The sequence below is a fragment of the Ammospiza nelsoni genome, chromosome 4 (genome assembly GCF_027579445.1).
Source record: "Ammospiza nelsoni isolate bAmmNel1 chromosome 4, bAmmNel1.pri, whole genome shotgun sequence".
Taxonomy (NCBI): domain Eukaryota; kingdom Metazoa; phylum Chordata; class Aves; order Passeriformes; family Passerellidae; genus Ammospiza; species Ammospiza nelsoni.
Window position 1 is genome coordinate 54,457,335 of NC_080636.1, and position 21,747 is coordinate 54,479,081.

The 21,747-nt window shown below is 36.5% G+C and overlaps 1 protein-coding gene and 1 long non-coding RNA gene across 2 annotated transcripts in view; both read left to right on the top strand.

Moving 5' to 3' along the window:
* LOC132072014 (uncharacterized) overlaps positions 1 to 21,747 on the top strand; it is a 118,100-nt gene that overhangs the window by 51,093 nt on the left and 45,260 nt on the right. The window lies entirely within an intron of this gene.
* Positions 1 to 21,747, top strand: part of TTC29 (tetratricopeptide repeat domain 29) — a 71,888-nt gene that overhangs the window by 47,000 nt on the left and 3,141 nt on the right. Inside the window, exons 8-9 of the mRNA XM_059471468.1 lie at positions 14,974 to 15,065; positions 20,501 to 20,624. Of these exons, the coding sequence (XP_059327451.1) occupies positions 14,974 to 15,065; positions 20,501 to 20,624 (216 nt within the window). The remainder of the gene's footprint in view (positions 1 to 14,973; positions 15,066 to 20,500; positions 20,625 to 21,747) is intronic.

Sequence of the window (21,747 nt, forward strand, 5' to 3'; positions counted from 1 at the left end):
CTTTCTCAGTATCTTCCTCTGCCTCCTCAGCTTGTTTGGCATTTGCAGAGTGGGAAAAACCTTGGAGAAACTTGGCTCATGGACCTTTCATAACTTTATCTAGTTCTGTAGGCAGGGATCCATGTGGCTCAAGCATTTGTGGTTCCAGTAAATTCCAGAACTGACTGAGTCCAGGTTTTCATGCTTGGATCTGTAGAAATAATATAAATTGACTGTTCAGGTTATATGTGACTAGCCTTCCTTTTCTTGTATATATGTGAATATCAAACAGTCTCTATTTACTACACCAGTTTTTTAAAACACCAGTTTTGCAAATTAGTTTGGTACAGTGTATTTGTAAGAAACAATAAAAAATATCAGTTCACACACTTACATTGTTAGAACATCAGTAATTTAGAAGAAATATGAATTGCTTTTGAAAAGCTGTAATGCTGATGCAATTTCTGCTGTGGATACTTGAGTTCAAACTCCTCTTCTGATGTTTCCCTTGAGCTTTAATAATTCTGAGACAATAAGAGCTCTGCATGTAGAATTCTATCCTAAAAGGAGGGTTTCCTTGCTTTCTCATAGGTCAGTGTGAGAGGAAAGATAAGCAGCAACTTGATTCTTTTGTGCCTGTCATCAATCACAGGCCTCCATGATACTTTTAGAAATGTTCTGTGGAAAACAAATTTGAATATTTTGTTCATGATTATTGCAATTAATCAGGTGGATAATTTCTCTTTCTGTTTGTTCTTTAACTGCAGAATGACTCAGTATTCTATTAATGAACTTGTTTTGTAGATGTAATTGATTGTGGGTATTTGTTGAGATGGTTTGTATTTTGTCTTTCTCAGAAGCAGACCAATAGAAGTCCCAGAATGAATTCAGCATGTGTATCAATATTACTTGCTTGACTCTTGCAGTGTAGGATGTGTTCTAGATTTCTGTCTGTTTTCATTTTTGTTACAATTTTTTAGAAGTTATTGACCGCCTTTATACATTATTCTTCAGTGCTGAAAGTCCTGTCTTCTGCATAAATCAATTGAATGATGGAAAGGGGGGGCTGTTCTCAGTGAATTGCAGTTAAACCTGTAGCTGAATGTAAAAATATCTCAAAACTAAAAAGCTCCAAATAGTTTTATAAAATTTTATCTAATAGTTGCCACATCAACAAGAATATGATATTTGATCTTCTACAAGAAGGCAGTGTGATAGATTAGACAAGAATTTTTTGTACTTCAGTTTACCTGTGATTATTTTTGCCTGACAAGCATGCTGGCATTCTTACCTGAGCAACTTTTCTCAGACTCTCAGAAACTTAATTTAACTTCTCATTTCACATAATATACTGTGTGATTTCTGAAGAGCAGCAAGATAAACAAATGTGCTAAATGAAGAAGCCTGCCTCTTAATCTCTCCAGAATATACAAAAGATAAAACTACCCTTGAAAATGTTAAAAATATTAGTTGTCCTGGCATTGTTTCCTCAGAATCAGTTTTGACTACATTTTGTAGCTATTCCCTTCATTGCTCCCCCATATCTCTTGTTAGAAAATTACAGCTTCATTGGAAGTTGCATTTCCTTTTGTTGCATGCAGATATTTTTTTTTAAGGAAGCTTCTGAAATCCTGAATTTTTTAATGTACTCATTTTAAGTATGTAACCAATAGGTAGTACCTAATGTTTTCAGTCCTACCAAAACACCTGACAGTTAAGGAAAGCAAAGTGCAAGGGCAAGAAGGTCTCTGTAGTACAAAAACAAGGTATACATTATATTAAAAGTATAAAATGTTATTTTAACAGTAATGGAAATACCAATACTTTTCAGTGTTAATAAAACAGTGGCATTTTCTAATACAATGACATTACCAATAATATTACATGAAAAACTTTTAAAGTACTTTTGTTAAAATAAATACACTGTGTTCTCTGGGATGAAGAAAAAGGGGTACAGTTTTAGCTCCTTTTGTCCTTTGCATATCAATATAGACGGCAGTAAAATATCCGTGGTTGATAGTACTGATGAGCAGAAGTTGTCTTCACTCTCCAGTTGGAAATCATTGCCTAAAATTTCCCCTTCTGTTCTCAGTTTAATGGTCTCTGTATCTGAGGGGAGCTCAGATGCTTACGGAGATGAAATCATTGCCTCCTGTTCCCAGGGGCCCACTGGTTATCATTACACATAACATGCAGACAATACTGCTAGGAGCCAGTTTGCCTCATGGTAATATGTAGTTCATCACCAGCTTCTGTAGCATGCTAAAGAGGTCTTGCCACACAGCTTGGGACTATTCGGATGTAGACTCAGGGGTCTCAGCAGTTATTTCCCTGCTTTGCATCAGTTTTCATCTTCTTTATCCCTTTGTGCCGTGGTCCACCTCAGGCAGTCTCCTTCTAGGGGAATCTGAAAGGAGCAGCTGTTACAGGCACCATTTCCTCCAATTGTTGCCACTTGGTTCCTTTTGCTCTTTAGCCTCCCTCCCCCAACATGCACACTCAGGATCATGCATATGAACTTGTTTCTCTCATTCATGTCTTCCAGCATGGCAGAGAAGCATATGTTCAAAATAGTCATTATCTGATGCAGTAATTAAAGACTGAAATGATTGAGCTGCAGCCTATTCTATAAAAAATGCAGTCACTTTGTATCAAACGGGCTGGTTCTGTTAGAGAAGGCTTTTTATGTGCTAGGGACTTGGTGTTTAACATGATTTCATTTGGTGTATAATTTTTATAAATAAGTTGAATTTTATTTGATATATATGATTGATTTCAGTGGAGCTGCTTAGATATAAAAATATAAGTGTGTGCAAGTTTAAAAGCCTGAGAACTAATTACGTTCAATAACAGTGGGGTATGTTCATAATATTTTTCATATCATCTGGTTTCTGATTTTATAATCAAGCCTAATGGTTTTACAACAAAATATTAATAGTTCGCATTAGATAGATTTCATCTTAAACATTATAGATTTTGTCATGGAGAGTTCTCCATCTGGGCTAATTTTAAAGTAAAAGTTACTGTTTACTTGTTTTTTCCTCAGACTCATTATACAAGCAGAATATTAAGTGAAATATTTCTGTGTCATTAGAAATCTTACATAAAGTATTATAATCTAATGCTTGATTTGCAATTTTTTTCCTTAAACTGGGCTTTCAAGAATTCTTCAAAGTGTAGGGTATCATGGATTTTTTCTCTTTCAATTAGAGTTGCATCCCAAATCATTAGGAAAAATCCAGTTCTCATTTGTTATCTAAGTGTTAGGGTTTTTTAAGTGTTCCTTTATTTTGGATATTGAATCCTGTGCTTCAAATATGTTACACATTTAAATAATAGAAGCAATGTTCATGAGTACTGAGACTCATGCCAAGCTAATGTGGTAATTTATGACATAATGCTGTCTGCATGAATTGTCAGAATTACAATACACAAGCCACAGGCATAAAATTATCAAGAAAATTTATGAACTTGCAAAGACATCTTCACATTCAAAATGACCCTGTTACAGCAATCAGAGGTAATTAATGGCGATAAACTTAATTTCTGAAAAAGTCTGTGTCAAAACAACTGGGAATTTTGTCTCCTCTCATGCAGCTGGGGAGAATATGAGTGGGGTGCAGGTATTCTGAATTTGGAATGTACAGTCTATTTTATCTGATTATATCTCATTATATGGATTACGCCCATATGGATGGATGGATGGATAGATAGATTTGGTAACTCAAGGAGGATCTTAGCAAGTAAAAGAACTCCAAAAGGTAGAGTGAATGTTATTCTCTTTTCTCTCAAATATTGAGTAAGGTTGTTGAGAAGAATGAGCATGTGAAGTTAGAGGGCTGAACTTCAAGTCAGTGGTGAATAGACCACTGAGTTTGGGTTTAAACTTTCGTTATTGTTGCCCAAAAAAAACCCCTCTCAAATGGGGACTCGCAATACACATCCAAAGATACTCTTCAATGGAAATTATTTCAAACTTCCTTCTTTTAAATCACACATGTGATTTAGAAGTCTAAGTGATCCTCAGCCATTAGTAATTAAGTGTAACATTTTCAGCTTAATAAATGGCATCACATGCTTGGAAAAACATGTTAGCGTGCCAGTTTAAGAAGTCTCATCATTCCTAGAGGCTCCACTTTCATTGAAGTGACTTTTAATCTGTTTTAAAAGCTCTATTCATATAGGAATTTAGTGGTTTTCATGTCTGAGGAATAAAACCCCAAAACTTTGAGCCTTCTTAGAAGGTAGGCACTTTTGATTGATTTTGACACTGGCAATGGATTGTGTACAGAGAAATGAGTGGCCCATCTTTGAAACTGTTAAATTTCATGTTCCTGGAGGGTCCCACTGCTGCTAGACACTGGTGAAGATAATACAAATAAAATTACATAAGAGAATTAATATTGGAAGGGAATTTTGTCCTGACAAAATAGACTCACTCAAATGCTGAGGCAATTAAGAAATTAAAAATTATTTGTGTTGACAATACTAAAGAAGACCTAGAACTTCAGGAAAGAGATGAATGTCTGATCATTCAGCTAATTTTTTGTTATTAATTTAGCACTTAATTCTTAAAGTGAAGGAATGACAATAACTTTTTATTTGGACATGAAAGTTAACAGTCTCTTAGCAAATGAAGGAGTTCTTTTGTGGGTTGAAGGTAGATAAGATTTTTCCTATCTTAACCAGTTCCTTGAAAACCTGTGGGGAAAAGGGTTCTGATTATGAGAAGCAGCAATGCTACATTCCTTCAATACTTTTCTGTACACCACACAGTTTTGCAGCTTGCTGCTATGGTGTCCACTATGCTTGCCTTGAAACATGGTACCATTTTCCTTTTCAGTCTTTGGTTCAGATTGAATTTTCCTTGGTTAATGGCAGCATAAGAATTCCCTTCAGTTATGTGGATTTTTGTCAAGATAAATTTGCCGCAAGAACATCCTCTGTAAGAAAACACTCTTAAATGCAGTCCTGATGCAGAATTACAGTAGTCCAGTTACACAAAAATTATAGAGTAGAAGAAACAAAAAATATTAAATACATTAAAAATCTATTACCTGATGATAAAAAAAAAATCACAATTCCACGTTTTCCCACAGCAACAATACATGCTCTAGCAAATTGTTGGTATTGACTCTACTCTTTTGGAGTCTCATGTTCCATAAGAAACACCATGAATGACTGGATTTCCATCTCATCAATTACAGTTTTCAATTCATTCATTCATATATCCCAAAAGAGTAGGACTACCATAGTGAGTTGAAAGTTTGAGTGCTCAATCCATTAGATAAATCTATAGCACTTTTTCAGAATGTTAGAATTATCTGACCACTGGTGACAAAAAGTTTAAAACCTCAATTTTAAATAGGGCTATGCCTGGATGACATTGTTTTGTTTGTTTCTACTTCTGAAACATATGAAAGTTTCTTCTTTATATATATTTATAAGATTATGTAGCCTTACTTAAAATATATATATTAAGCATCCTGCATTTGGAAGTTCTGCTATTTAACATATCAAATGTGGTTTCCCAAACTTCAAAATCTGTTTTTTGTAATATTTTTACTCTACTTAAAAATGATAAATTGTAATGTTTTATTATTCTTTATTTATTATTTTATTATACACACACAGGCAGAAGCACTTAGACACACTTTCTGTATGAGTATAGAAAAGAACTGGAGGGGAGTGCAGTGCAGCACTAGTTAAAGTATATTTACATCATCATAGAGATTCTAAGATCAAGAGAATTGTTTGCATAACTCTGAATTATTTCTGAGAAATTGTTCCTAACTGTTATGTTTGAACTCAGAAGAAGCAAACTGCCCTTGCTGGGGGTTTGCTCAGGTCTAATATCTTGAAAAATTGAGGACAAAGCCATAAAAATTCCTTGAGCTGCTCTGCTAGGGAATAAGTGTCTTTACATCTGGTTTGCACAAGGCATGGGGGGCAGAGCACTTGGCAGCCATAGAGCCTCAGCTCAGGTCTCACCTTTTTGGTGTTGCTGCTGGGATGGAGCAGCCTCTGCTCTCCCCTGGTGTGCACAGTGCAGGTGGCTCCTCCTTGTGCTTTCCCAGGCAGGTTGGCATCCAGACTGGGGACACAGCTAGACGGGGTCTGCTTCTGGGAAAGAAGGTTATGGTTAGCTTGTCCTGAGATTTCTGAAACTCCAGTAACTGTCTTCTGTCAGTTATAGGGTGTGATTTAGGCATTTGCTCTGGAATCCATTGAAACGTTTTTTAGAGTAGCGAATAAAACGTGCTCCTAAATATGCTCCTTTTTTTCTTGTTCTCCCTTTTTCCTTTTTGGGGTTTTTTTTTAAAGCACCTGCCAATGTAAAATTTCCCCTCATTTAATTCCCACGTTGGATTTCTAGCTTGGGTGGGCTACACCTCAGAACCTAAATGCTGTACATAATTGAGGAAAAGGTATAGCTACAGCATGTCTAAGTCCGTATTTTGTTATCTGATAACAATAACATACAAGATCTTAGGAACTGCCAGCCCATTAGTGCCCTTCCATTAGTGAAACTGCACATTCTATACCCAGGGCTGTGGAAAATAGCTGAGGAACTGCAAGAAAAATTTTCTAATTTTTTTAGATAATCTACTTACAGAAATCAGATTCTTAATGTGTTGTGAGAAAGGAAACATTTGTACCCACACTGTACAAATTCAGGAATTTCAGTATTTAAATGTAAATGTATTTATAATCTGGGAGGTGTTGTTTTCCATTGTATCATTAATTCTAATGAACAGATTATTAAAAAAACCTCTCTAAAGTAAGCCTTTTAAAATTAGATTGGTTACTCAAATTGGTACAGTTCAAGCTACGGCAATTCACTTATTACATATGTTTTTAAATTTCAATTCAGTTATTCTCAATGACTTTGGGAGGACAAGTCATGTGTTCAGGTATTCACAAATGCTTAACAACTTTGCTTGATCAGAATCATCCATGGCTAAATTGCAGAGTAGGTCTTGATTCAGGCATTAGATCTTGAGGAATTTAAAATTTATCACTTGATAGATAAATAACCTGAGAAGTTAAAACACTGAGGCATGTCTGTGTAAAACTGGGAGCTTGGTGCCTGCTTGCTAGAAGCAATTTGTTTTGCTGTTTTGCTTTCAGCTTATGTATTATTTCAGAGCTGATCAAAAGAATTGGTAGCAAAGTGTGAAATAAATTGTACTTCTAAAGAAATCGATTTCCTATTCCTTGGTGCTTTAAATGATTTTAGTAATATTAATATTTAAAATATTTCTGTCTGAAATCTTTTTATGACTGCATATACAGTAAAGGTCCCCATTTCATTCAGCTGTTTTTCATACTAGTATATTACACAGTAAACACTGTAGAAATACTATATTTTAGCACTGAAATGGATGCAAAAGATCTCAAGTGTCTATTTGCATTTATATGACTCAAGTTTTATTCAGTCAATAAGAACAGTCTTTTACTGCATTACATGGGTTAAAACTTGAAGAATATAAGGTTTTCAGCTGAATGAGATCCTTTGCTGAACTTCTATATTGATTTACAGAAAAGTATCCACTACATTATCTAATTTAAATTGGTTTCATACTTTACTAGTTTATCTCTGCAGTTTTTACAAATGTTATGCAAATTTAACTGTTTGTTTGTTTGCTTGCTTGCTTGCTTGCTTTTAGCTAGGAAAGCTGTGTAGTTAAAAATATCTGTTCAAGATATTAGTAAGTATGAAGCAGAATATTTATAGGTGCTTTGTCTAAGAAGTAATGGGCATTTAAGCATACAGGTATATATATTATGGTACTATTAGCTTAGCAGGCTACAGTGATCTGACAGCCACGTACATTCATGTAGACGCAACAATCTGATAAAAGCAATCCAGACATCTGGATCACAGTCCTGCATACAAAAACATTTCTTAAAAATTCACATTATTGCACTTACCCCAGTTTCCAGTCCTGTCCACCCTTTTCTCCTTGTTTCTTCCCCCGGCTCTGCCTTTGTCTTTTATGTGCTTGCAGAATCTCACTTTTCCTTTACAAGTCACCTCCATCTGCTGATGTGTCAGAGTGGCCCTGGTGCCACACATCACATAGAGGAATTCTCAAGATGAAGGGCTGTATTCACATCACTACTTCTGTCTCAGCACTGTTTCATGCTTGTCACTGCTCAGCACTCAGCGCCACACTGCCTTGTTTTGTCAATAACCATTTATTTGTTGCTGGAATAGTAGCAACCATTACATCTGACCTCCCTGTTTCATCAATTATGAATAGATTATTGGATGTGAACATCTGCAAAAGCTTGCTGTTGAACTTACCTCCTGGCTGGGATTAGATAAAGTATTAAACTGTTGTTTATTGTCAGGCCAAAACTCTACTGGGAAGCCAGGGAATTCCAGGACTAGCAGACTCCCATCAGCAAGCACCAAAAATTGTTTAGTATTGCCACCGTTTCCCATAAGATCGTAGCCATTTATTATTTACACTTATTACTAGTTGTTATAACATACTTGATAAAAGCTCTTGGCAGGCACAGTGTTTCCAGCTATTGTCACATCTGTCAGGATGGAAAAGATACATAAACTGTTTTTTCCTCTGATATTGCTGTTAAAGGGTAAAAGATGAAGCTTCTTCACTCCAGACTGTTAAGCCATGCTTTATTTTGAAGAAATATGTCAACAATGGCTGGCTTGGAAAACATTATATTCCTGTCCTAAATATAGATTGCAGTAACCTTCACTAGGGCAATGTCTTTTGCAGTGGAAATTTCAAACTGTACAATAACAGTAAATGAAAATACTTGGATTTGATGTTTGCATAGTTTTTTTGCTCTGAAGAATCTGGATGACTTTTTGAACATTTTTCAAATATGAATTAATAAAACTCTTTATTAGGTATAGGAAATAAGAAAATTATTATTTCATTCCTGCAAAGTTGTTGTTTAAAGAATTAGAATTAATATAATTATTGGGGGCACAGAAGTGCAGAATTAAGTATACTGAGGCAGAAACAAAAATTAACTTTTATTCAATCATCTGTACATTTCAACTCTTTAAGCTTTCTGTGCAGCAAAATGAAACATACAGGGTGAACTCCTGACCTTGTGGAAGCCAATAGAAGTTTGAAATTACTCTAGGGAAAGGAACCTTTTCAATTAGTTCCTTGTATTTACATATCATCCATTCAGAATCAAAGCAAAATGTACATGCCTTGAGTATTATATGAGGCAGACAAGACTTGATACAGGCAAAGAGCCTTAGGTCTGATCTTGATAGACTGTTAAGGAAATGAGTGAAATGTTTGTCTTCCTCCCTTAATCCTTCAAGCAGATGCACACACAAGTAACCTGAAGCATGTGTTGCTGAATGTTTGTAGAGCACAAGGGTAAACACTGCTCTTGATAGCCCAGTAGGTCAGGGGAGGAGGAGTGTGGACTGTATTAGTTACCCACAGGGAAAGTGGAGCCAAGCAGCACCTCCGTGATAGCCCTGTCCTAGCTCTGGAAAGTCTTCAACAAGGGTGTTCCCCTTTGACATTTGGCTTGGACAGACTTCCAGCTGGCTTCTTCTACTTCCCTCCCCTGTTCCTGACCCCTTGCTGCAAGATGTGTTCTTATGCATTATCCAAATAAAGTCCCTGGAACAGGAGTTCTGGAACAGACCAGTTTCACCAATTCCAGCTGAATTCTTCCTGTCTCTGTAAGAAGACTGACAACATTTGTGGATTTCTAGTAATTTATCCAAGACTATAGCTGGTGTAAGTGGCTGAGGGCAAGGAGTTAGCATTCACAGGACTGAGTTGGTGAATTTTAGTTGTGAGTAAAGAGGGAGAAGTAACAGTTCAGTCAAATCAGGCAGTGCTGTCTCTTTCCTGGGTGTGACACCCAGTTTCTGTATCCCTGAGATGTGAGCATGCAGGTGGAATATGTGCAGCTTCTCCCCTGGATGCTCACTATGCCTGAGCACATTTAGCATTGCACAAGGTGTGGCTTGTGGTACTGGTGTGTAATATTCCTGGGATCAATGAGCTCTGCACATTGGGATCAATACATTTCATGAACAATACCCTTTTCTTTTGCTGTCCAACCTCTCCCATGCTCTGTTTTGGCAAAAAACAAGAATTCATCTGGGTTTGTATTGTGAAACTTTTCTTTGATCTTACTCAGCATGGCCACAGGTGTGTAACCACTCAAATTATGGCAACAAAGACAGCACTTTTTTGTTATTTTTAAATATGCATTTCTGGGGCAGCTACTGGTCAGAGTTCATTGAACTGCAGAGTGCCTATGCATACAATTGTATGGTCTCTTATTTTCACTGGGCTACATCAAAGTGATTGTTTAATAACCATCAGAACTAAGTGGTTTTTCCTGAAAGTATTTAAGAGGTACGAAGTGGTATGAGTCCTGTACTCTCACTCAACTGCATTGTCTGTCTGCCAACAGCTATTGTTGGCTTCAGAAAAATACTGTCAGATGCTGCTAGCCAGGCTGGGCCTTAGCCTGCCACTGCAGTGCCTGTCAGGAATCATTAGCTACTGATCTCTTTGACTAATGGTCCAGTTGATTGTTTGATTCATGTTCAAGATCTGTAAATGAGGCAGAAGAATCTTTCCTGCTCACCAGCTGTGAAATGGCTAAACACAGCTAGATTTGCAGAAATCAAAATAAATGTATTTCCAATAAAGTTTGGCAACAATATCAAATCTAAAGCTGAAAGCAGAACTACATTTTTGTGGTTTTTAAAGTTACAGTATTATAAATCAATGTTATCTCATGATGTGCTTGTCAGAGAAATGTATTTTACCAAAACAGTGAAATGCTGGTAGTAGCATTAATCTTGTGTTGAGTTGGATAGATGTTCTTTATTCAACATAAATTCATACTTTCAATATTTTCTCTTTTGTCCATTATCCCCAGATGTACCAGCGTTCAGCAGAGCCTCTGTGCTTTTGTCTGAGTCCTGTGTATGCTAATGGGGTCTGTGTGCATGTTTTTGTTCACATATAAAAGAATTACAGATGTAACAAAAATAAAAAATAAAAGGTGGGATTTTGGATGGAGGGGGTTCTTGAGGGAGGAGCTCCTGTATCTGTTTTATATTGATGGAATAAACCCTGGAGGGTCAGCCTGGCTAATGCTGAGATCACAGAAGTAAATCTGGGTCTGATAGCTCACTAATATTTTTCTTGTAAAAGGAGGTAAATGTGGCATTCACCCCTAGCTAGAGAATTAGTGTGAGAGCCATGCCACAAACAGGCTCTACTTTGTAGATTCAAGCAGACCTTAAGACTTTATTTTTACACTTTAATTGTAGATATAACAGACTTACAAAGGCACTGAAAGAGAGTTGGTTTTGTGAATGGATGTTCCCACAGGAGCTATCCTCTGGTCTGTTATGTGGAAGACAAAGTTGAAGTCCACCTTCCATTTCTACCTTCCCACATCCTGCACAAAGGAGGAAAAGTGATTGAAACCCACTGTTCATTTCTGTATTAGACTCTGACTTTCATGTTATTTGGGTTTTTTAAGCTAGTGTTCCCACAGACCCACAGAGGCAAACATTTTGAGGTAGTCAATGTGCTTGGTCACATTGATCCAAAAAATAACCTATGACCAGAATCAGTGTGGTTTCTGTAATTGTTATGTTGTTAAGCTTAGGTTGCATTTTTGTATAGAGGTAGAAAGAACTGTACATTATTCTAATCTGTTCAACCTCATATACAACAATCATTTCCCACTAGTTGCTAGGAGTATCAAACTGTCTTTGAAACAATATGGAAATTTTATCATTTTATAATGGAGTCTAGTATGATCAAGATAAATCTATTGTAACAGCTTCCCTCCTCAGAACTCTTTGTACATGCCTAATTCTAAATATAAAGGAAAAAACAGACATTTTTTACTCCTTCAGTAACTCTAAATGTCTGGAATCTTTGTCTAACTTTAGAGAAGGAAATTTAGCTAAATATGTGTAATACCCAAAGTGGTTTTGATGATACATTACCAGTATTGATTTTTACGTAGTCCCATTAAATTTCTACTTACATATTGTTTTATATTTTTATTAATGCATAAAAGAATTAATCAATGCTTACAAAGGAAATTACCAAGATGACATTTTCAAACACAATATTTGCTATAGAATACTGCAGCAGAATCATCTTACCTTAATAAAATGGTTTTTCTTTTGTTGTCTGAATTTTTCCCATCCAGTAAAACTTCACATTTGTGTGGGAGTTTTCAGCATTAATTATTAATTATTCCACCTGTTCTTTGGATGTCATTTTCCCCTGCACAAATGGCCAATATATATATATATATATAAAAAATACCATTTTCTGGCTATGCTTCTTTCTAAAGGGAAACTTTTCATTGGGAACCTATAAATTCCATTAGATCCAAATGGTAACCAGTGTTCCCAATATTTATCCACTTTGCAAAGAACTGATAGATGACTGGCAGAGCCCTGCCACACAATACTCTCTGCCACAGGTATGTCTTTTCATATGAGGTATCCACAGGAAGCCAGTTAGATGGATTGGTTGTTCCTATCCCATAAAAATAATCAGGAAAGTTTTCATGCTCATTTGTTGGTTTTTTGCAGATTTTGGCAGGCATCACTGTGTTGATTCCACTTGATTTTCCAGCATGTAAATTTTATAATTTTCTTGTTCTAAATGAAAATTTTAAATGTGTTGTAATTTCAAGACACACTGGGTGAAATCCTGTAATGCTTATGTGTTTACCCATCATTTTAACCTGTTCTGTCTGTTCCTCTTTTTCTATCCTGAAATGTTTCTGTCCTGAGTGTTGAAGGTTGGGCATACATCACAGAAGGGAAGAACCCTCTTCACTTCTTTTACATAAATGGATACTGGGCAGTTTTGGCATCCAGGGATGCACAGCTCCTTTCCATCAAGCTCCTGTGTCTCTTTCTATGTCCCCATCTGTTACCTGAAGCTGGAGGAGTCATTTGAAATATAGACATAAAGAGTACTTTTTTAATGGTAATTTATCAAGATTTCCTCCCTTTCATGGAGGTGATTTAATTGATGTTATTTCCTCATTATTTAGAATGAAATATATGATTTGTGTACAGTAGTAGTAACCTGGGACCAAAATGAGCACTTTTCATCAATATGAATGAGGAGCTTTATTTATTTACTTCCTTCTTTCTTGCAGCTGTTGCAGCAATGCAATGAACCAACTTTTTACTTCAGCTGTGCTTTGTATGATTTTTCCTTGGGTTTATCTGTACTTTTCAGGCTTTTTGATGTCTTTAATAGAAAAAAAATGTACAGTAGCCAAAGGCTTAGGTTTCTAAGTTACCTTTCTGTGCCAGATAGTAATGACTGCAGGCCCTGTATCCAAGATTAATATTGTAGAGGCCAGTTAAAAGTAGGAACTGTTCCAGCCCAGCACATAACATTTGTGACACCTCCTGACACTCTAACAGCAGGTTTTCTAATGTGAGCACAATTATTACAACAAATGCTGTAGGTCCCCTGAGTTAAATGCAATACCAGGAATTATTTCTCAGACACCTGTGTGTTTCTGCTACCATCCTGGATTATTAGAAGGATGTACTGCAGGCACTGACAGCATCATGTATGTATTCAGTTTAGGGAAGCTTCTGAGCTGATGTGACAACTTCCTAACTGAGGTGCCTTTGTACTCTTTCTGTTACACCTCATGCATTGATAACTCAATTGGCAGTGACCTGCAAGGATAGGATGCAACATTAGAACACTACTGATAAGAAAGTACTTGAGGGATGATAAATAAGGCAGTGCACATAAATAAATGCTACTTTTGGTGCACGCAGAGCTTGTGTAGCTAAAGAATAAAAGCCATGTCCAGGGATGCTGCTGCATGTAGTAAAACTCTTTCAAGAACTAAGAAATCTGAGTGGAAGCAGCAATGGAAATGGTGTCACCCACAGCATTAGCACAGACAGGTTGTCTTCTCCTGAACCGTGCACTTTGCCAGTGACAGGCATGTGCTCTAAGTAGAAAATGCCCAATCTTTTACCTCAATATAAATAGGCATCCTGGGGCATGCAGGATACTGTCATATGTCCCTGGGCATCTCCCATCCTCCTTCAGAATTGGAAAATGACATTCACTACTCCTTTCTTGGAAATGTGCAAAAAGGATTTCCATAGACAGTCTTTGGAGATTTCCTGTTTTCTCATGTGTGTAATAGATTGGGTCAAGCAACAAAGAGGAGGGATGAAAGAATAAAATTTAATTTTATATGCACTCTCCTGTCATCGCCATTGGAAAAAAATGGATGAAAAGAGGAATTCTGCAATACAGGTGATGTCAGTGTTAAAATAAATTAAGATCATATGATTTTATGCAGCAGCTGTAAGCCTTCAGTTATGGCAGGGTTCATAATAATAGAGTAGATTCCAAGCGAATGTTAAAAAATTTCTCATATGTGAATAATTAATCAGAAAAATAGCAGCACTATCTACAGTACTTTAAGCCAGCATAGATTAAACATATAACCTGTAATTTATTCCATTTTGGGGCATCTGAATTGTACTAAGATAAGTTGTGACAAATTAGAGAAACAAAAAATAATACTGAGTTGTATTTCAGCATATCATTCTAAAACAGCATGGATGCAAAGGACACCATCTTAAGTCATTGATTATCAGAAACTCATAAAAGCACAGGCTCTTAAAATCTTTTAAATTATGGATAAGGAAAATTGATACTGCAAATTAGGGAGTACTTCTTTGGTTTTCTGTAAATTGCCAAAACACAGAGATATAATTGCAAGTTACATTTTTTTGATTTGTAATTTTTGAGTAGTTTCAAACAACTATTAATAATGATCAAAACCCTAGTCACATCATGGCTAATTGGAGAACAGTTGAAGAAGTGGGAAAGCTTTAATTTTGTGTTCTGTGTGAGCAGAGAGATTAGGAGGGAAAGAAAAAGTGGAAATTCCTATTGGAGTATTTACTGTTTTTACCTTCCTGTTTCATAGGTTTTGAACACCTCTGTAGAAATCTTCACAAGCCTTTGTGATTCTGCTGGCCTGGGCAGAGCATATGCAGCTGTAGCCAAGATGCTGGCAAGGTAGGTTAGCACATCCTTGTCTGACTGTCAGTGCAGATTCACTCAGCTGTGAAAGACTTAAATTGTTAGAGGTCTGTCGCTTTCCATTACTGACTGCTTAAATTTTAAGCAGTGCCCTTTTTGCAGTAAGTGACCCTTTCATCGACAGTTATTTTAAACTGTTACACATTTTTTAAAGTGTATGGTTCTAGTTTTTCTTTGCCTGTACACTATAACATGTCCTTTTTCTTCCACATTTTGAGGGCTTTTTAAGTGTTAGGGTTTGGTTGTTTGTTTTTTTTTTGGTTTGTGGGGGACCTTACCTTACTGGAAAATGGAAATGCAGACCTATTTTCCAGGTTAAGAAAGAAAGAAAATCTGGAAGAATGTTGCAAGCTCCAGTAGGTGTCTCAGTGTAATATTTTCTGAACTGTGGGTTTCCATTTATTGCACTCACTTCTTCTGTGGAGGCATTTCTGGTTTGTGCATGTGTAACTAGGTACAAATTTGTTCCAAATACAATGCTTGTGTTCAATATTTTTGTTTCAGCATCTGGCATTAAAATCTTCCTCCAGGTGAATTAGTTCAGGTACAAATAATTTTGGCATAAAGTTGCCTAATGAAATTATCATATGAGATAGGGAAAAAAAGAGATTAAAGTGAAAGTTCCTTATTCTTGACTTATCCTATGACTTATCCTTGAAGACCTCAGTGCATATGAGGCATGATAGAACTTGGCAATTGTTTATGGAGAGGGACTTGTCACCTGATTTATTTCAGTGTGCAGAGCAAATTCTCCTCTTTGAGTCAGATCCCTTGTCTCTTGGCCTTATCCAAGCACATAGGGATCAGCCACAACCACAGTCTTCTTCAGGTCTCTGATGCATAATTATTCATGTCTACATGTATTCTGAGCATCCTAAATAAGGACATGGGAAAAGATATTCAAAAAGAATTTTTGATATTCAAAAAGGTATTGATATTTTTTGATATTCAAAAAGATATTCAAAAAGAATATCTTCAAAAAGACACAGAACAGACTAAGAATACCAGGTCCCAGTTTTAAAACCATGTTAATTTCCTTTCTGTGATTTAGGCATTCTGGAATGAGGGCCCATGCATTTATTTACTCAGAAGTTTCAGATTTTGAAATCTTTATGAAATTAGTTTGCTAAACCCTTCATCTGAAAGATACTGCCAATGCAATTCTTTTTTAAAAGCAGACCTAAAGATGGAGTGACTAGTGATTTTCTTTTGTATCAAATCTGTATTCCACTCCTTCTGGGAGCATTCTTTAACTATGCAGAAATGGACAGTCCCACTGCTACCAGTTGTTGCAGTTTGAAAAAGAAGGAAAACAGGAGATGAGGAGCAGTGGGAGCAGATACTAAGAGCAGTAAGACCCCACACTTTAGTATTTAAGGCATTCTCCTGGAAGAGGAATATTTGGATTCATTTAGGTGAAGGAGTAGTTCAATCTCATGTGTAGGATCAGGGATTTAATCTGTTGGAGAATAGATTAAAGAATAGATTGAGTCTTCTTGGTGAAGACACAACCCTAAACCCTTTCTCTGAAAAATGGCTGTTGTTTTACTTTTTATAAAACTCATCCGGTAGCTATGCCATAAGAGCATTTAATTAAATTAAACACCTTACATATATACCTGCTCTGAAGAGCTTTGGGTATGTGATAGGCATTAACTGTTCAACCCTGTCAAATGTCACAATGGTTCTCAGCAACTTTCAGTTGTTTGAGAAACTTACACGTGGAAAAGTCTGGGCACCTATGAATCATAGAATGATAGAATCATAAAATAGTTTGGGTTGGAAGTGATCTTTACAGATCAGCCTAGTCCACCCCCTACAGTGAGCAGGGACACCTTCAACTAGATCGAGTTGCTCAAAGCCCCATCCTGGCTGGCCTTGAATATTTCCAGGGATAGGACACCAACCACCTCTCTGGGGAACCTGTTCCAGTGTTTTGCCACTCTCATTGTAAAACATTTCTTCTGTACATCTAATCTAAATCTACCCTCCTTCAGTTTAGAGCCCTTGCCCTGTTGCAGCAGGCCCAACATTTGCTCAACAATTTGTCTTTATCTTTATTGTAAGCTGGCATTAGAGCTGTAAGGTCTCCCTGGCAACTTCCCCAGGCTGTACAACTCCAGCTCTCTCAGCCTGTCTTCACAGGAGAGGTGCTCTAGCCCTCTGATCATCTTGATTGCCTCCTCTGCATCCACTCCAACAGGTCCATAGCCATCCTGTGCTGAGGATGCCAGAGCTGGACACAGAACACTTTGGATAAATGCACCAGTAATTACTGCTGGTGACAGAATCCCCATATTCAGCTTGTTCAATTTTCCTTTACTTGTATTGTTACCTGATTTAGGCTAGATTTGTGTAAATAATTTTAAATTTGATGAATAACTTCTTCACAGGAAGATGACTGTTTCCAAAAAATGATGCATTACAACCATAATGTCTGTGAGAATTTGCACTTATTTCCTCATGACAGATTGGAGAAAGTGCCTGAGCCCTCCTGAATGGCTCAGAACCTGTCTATGGCTTTGGAATATTTTGTGAAATCTTTGCTGCAGATGTTTCCAGAGACTATAGGAAACTGAAAATCTTTATCATGTGCATTTAGTCATGTCATTTTCCAGGGGAAAGAATCTGATATAATAGCATCATGTTCTTGACTTATTCTGCCAGTGTCCACCATGGTAATGACTTCTTGTGGACACATGATTTATACATCCAATTCCATCACATGAGCAATCCTATAAAAGGTGCATATTTTCATAAAAGTCTAATAGGGGTAAAAATCTCATAGGGCATTTTAGCATGAAACTGGAAAATGAGTTGCTGTAGATGTGTAATCTCTTCTGCTGAAGTCATCATAACTGTTCTGTGGGATCATGAATGACTATATCTTTAGGAAATTGCATTTTATGCATTTAGGAAGGTGATGTCTAAGGAGATAGAAAGTGTATGGCTGTATAAAATAACATGTAGATTTTTGAAGGAACTATAAAATATTAGCCCTTTGAGTAGGAAAGACCTGTTTATCATGTTATCAGGTCTTGTGCAAAATGTTTCAGTAATCCTTCTAGCATACTTTAAATATCTCAAGCTGTAGTGCTTTTAAAAGTACTTCCTTTGAAAAATTGTTAAACTGTTCCAACTGATTTCTAGCTGGCATAAGTGAAGTCCTAACAGTGAGAAATATCTTACTGATATGTATCAAATTGATTCCTGTTTTCCTCAAAGAGGTTATATGCCCTAGCAATTTTCATATTTCCTATATGTGGAACAGAAGTTTTGATGTGAAAAGTAAAAAATGGCCAAAAATACATCAAAACATTTCTATTAATTCATGAAATTAAGAAAACCTTTTTACATTTTCTCCTGTCACTGATTCCATTTGCTTTATTACTTTCAGCCTCTAGCCCACAAACTTGGTGGTACAATCAACAAACCCCTTAGTGGCTGTTTCATCTCTGCTCTATTTGATTTCTCCACTCTGAGTAAATGATTAAGTTTTCATGCATTGGTTCAACCAAAATCTATGTTCACTCAACCACATCCTTTATTGATTACTTCTACTGCAAACAGTAGGCCAAGTGTGATATACATAATTGGACAGTTGTCAGGGGATGTGGGTGTTAACAGTCCTGTTTTCCCAATTGGAAACTGGAATCACCTTGATACACAAATATTCTGCACTGTTTCATTCTCATTCCTTGGACCAAGGAGTCCTTTTCCTCAGAATATATGTTTTTAACTCTCAAAGGTCTGGTTGAATGGATTTAATGATTATACCATATAATATGCTCTTCAAGTTGCACCTGTGCACTGCATATAGAAAACTAGAAAAACTGGAATTAATATTTGTCTAAGACTTTAACCTTGTCCTTTAACTTATATAAATCATATGCTGTATTTCTTTAGGGAAGCATTTGATTTTCTTTTCTTTGGAAAAAAACCAGGTTAAAAAAATATGTGCTTCTAATTCTAAAATTTAGAAGCCTTTTGACATTTGGTAAATGTTTACAGTCTGGTATGTTTTGTATTCTCATGGTAATAAAATACTTAACTTAGGAAAGTTTAGTAGATCTAAGTCTGCTAATTGACCTCTAAGCTTTACAGTAGCATATACTTGAGCATTTCAAGAATGTTAGTTTGCAGTGATTTAGCATTCTTTTGTAGTAATCTTACCCTCTTAGTCACATACAGATAATCACTGCAGTATTTTAAATTTGCAGCTAAGCTTTGCTATGTTTCCTGTTTCACGGTAGGCTGTTATAATTACTCCAATAGCATAAAAGAGAGAAATTCAGAGTACTGCCAGATTTTGAAAGCACATATCCCTAATATAGCTTATAATAAAAACTGTATTGTAAATAAATGCCAGGCCATCATTTGCTGCAGGAATATAACTTGAAGGTAGTTTAAGATGGTGAGAAAATAAATCACAATTCTTTATTGCTTACAGAAACTCCTATTTTTGTGAATTTCTTAATTAAGACTGAATTTTCTGTCTTGGTGCCTTGACATTTAACATGCTACACTCCTACATTAGTGACTCAAGTTCATGGCTAATATTGAGGTCAGCTGGAATAACACTCCAGCCTTAAAGGGAAAAAGGGCACCAAGCCTTATTCACTAGCAAGCTCAAATGTCTGTCTTATATCTTGCAATCACACTGCTGAGGTCTTATATTGTTAATATGACCAGCTTTATTAAAAAAAAAAAAAAAAAAAAAAAAAGAAATCTGCAAATGTTATTGTCAAAGTATGTTAGCCAATTTTCAAGTTAGATGCAGCTGTGACCTCAGGTTGCTCTGAGCTCCCTGGGATTTGGGGGTGGCACCTGCAATCCATGGTTTATAGGTTTGCCTGTGTGACCCTGGCCACCTTTGATCCAGCCAGCCAAAGGGCAGTGCTGTGTTCAGGGAAAGGCTGTCAGCCCAGAACTGAGATACAGCGCTGTCATGGAGCTGCTGCTGCACCACCAGGTTCTAGAGCAGCTCTGAATGACAGAAAGCCTTACTGAAAAAATCTCCTTCCCCTATTTTGTCAGGACGTGAGGTCCAGCTAAATTGAAAATATTATCAGCAGCTCCGTAGAAAGAAAAAATAAAATAATGGGAAATCCAAAAGCCCTCTTAAATCATCCACCTGTGTTTTTATTCATGGCCTTAAAATATGGCACAATATTCTGAAAGAAAGTTTTGTTCTATTTTGCTGAAAGGATCCAGTTTTGCCCTCAGACATTCTGTGTGAAGTAGTCTCACTGGGCTCAGCACAGGTAGTGCTGGAGGCCATTTGGAAATAAAATCCAATCATGGATGAGTCATCACAAAGTAAAGTTTCTTCAGAACAAGGGGGTAGATCTTCAGCATTTGAAGAAGCCATCTGAGTAAATATTTCATTTTGCCCCTGTCCTTTTCTTCAGTCAGGGAAAATCAAGTGAGGCTGTGAAGTACTTGGGAGAGTTTATGAAGGATGCTGAGAGTGCTAATCTAGGCCAAAGCCTGGTGGATGCAAATGTCCTACTTGGAAAAGTTCACAATGAAAGAGTAAGTACTGTTTGTAGTAATGATCTGAAACAACTTGATTTACTTCTTGGTAAAATCTGGTTATGCCTAGGAGATGACACAGGAGGATTTGATCCAGGTGTTGCATCTTGCAGGAGCTACCCAAGGAGAAGTCACTGTGTGACTAAATGAAATGTGCCTTAATTTTCTGAGAAAGGTGAAAATTTCACATCATGTTTAACACACAGAGTTTTTTTTCTAAAATAGATGAATAAAAAACTCCAAATTCAGATCAGGACAAACTTTACATGTTGTGAAAAATCCACATCCAGATCACCATTGGGGCCATATATGCCTATAAAAAGTCATCAGTTAATGCAAATGAAATATTATTGCACTCTACATGAATGTATACTGCATTGCATACTAATGGACTGTTTATAATCTTAGCTACATTTCTTCTTTACATTCTCTCAGCCAAATTTATGAAATGGGTTCTAGCAGCAAATAGTTTGTCGAAGGTCCGTTAGCAGTGGAAAGACTTTCTCTTGTCTCCACTTGCACTGCAGTGACACTTGGGTTTTGAAATCAAACAGGTTAAAGACATTGCTGCAAAAGTGAAGGATTCATGCTTTAACACCTATTTTAGAGCTGAATTGCTACACAAAATTATTTAGATACAATAAGTAATAAAAAGAATTTGTTCTGTATGCTGGCTAATACGGAACTTAGGAAACACTTCCACTACAAATAAGATAAAACTAGAAATACCCTTTCTATCTTCTGTTGCATATTTTTTGTCTCAGTTCTGTGTGTAATATATTGAACAGAGTACTTTCCCCTTTTCACTTACACTATCCCTAAGTACCTCTTTTTTGTTTCCTGGGCTCCTCTTACAGAGAACTCCCACTACCAAAATTGCTGTCCTGTTTGTCCTGGTTTTATTTCATACACAGTAGAAATGTTTTTACTCTATAATCTCTAAATTAGCCTGAGAGTTTTCTGTTTACACGTGTTCTTAATATAAATACTGAATTTCCCGTTGAAAACTAAGTTTTAAGGTCTTTGACAACTTGATGAAGTAGCTGTAAAATGGGTCTGAAACTTAGAAGAAGAGTCATATGACACTGTGCTGAATTGTTCTCCTCCAAATCTGAAAAATAAT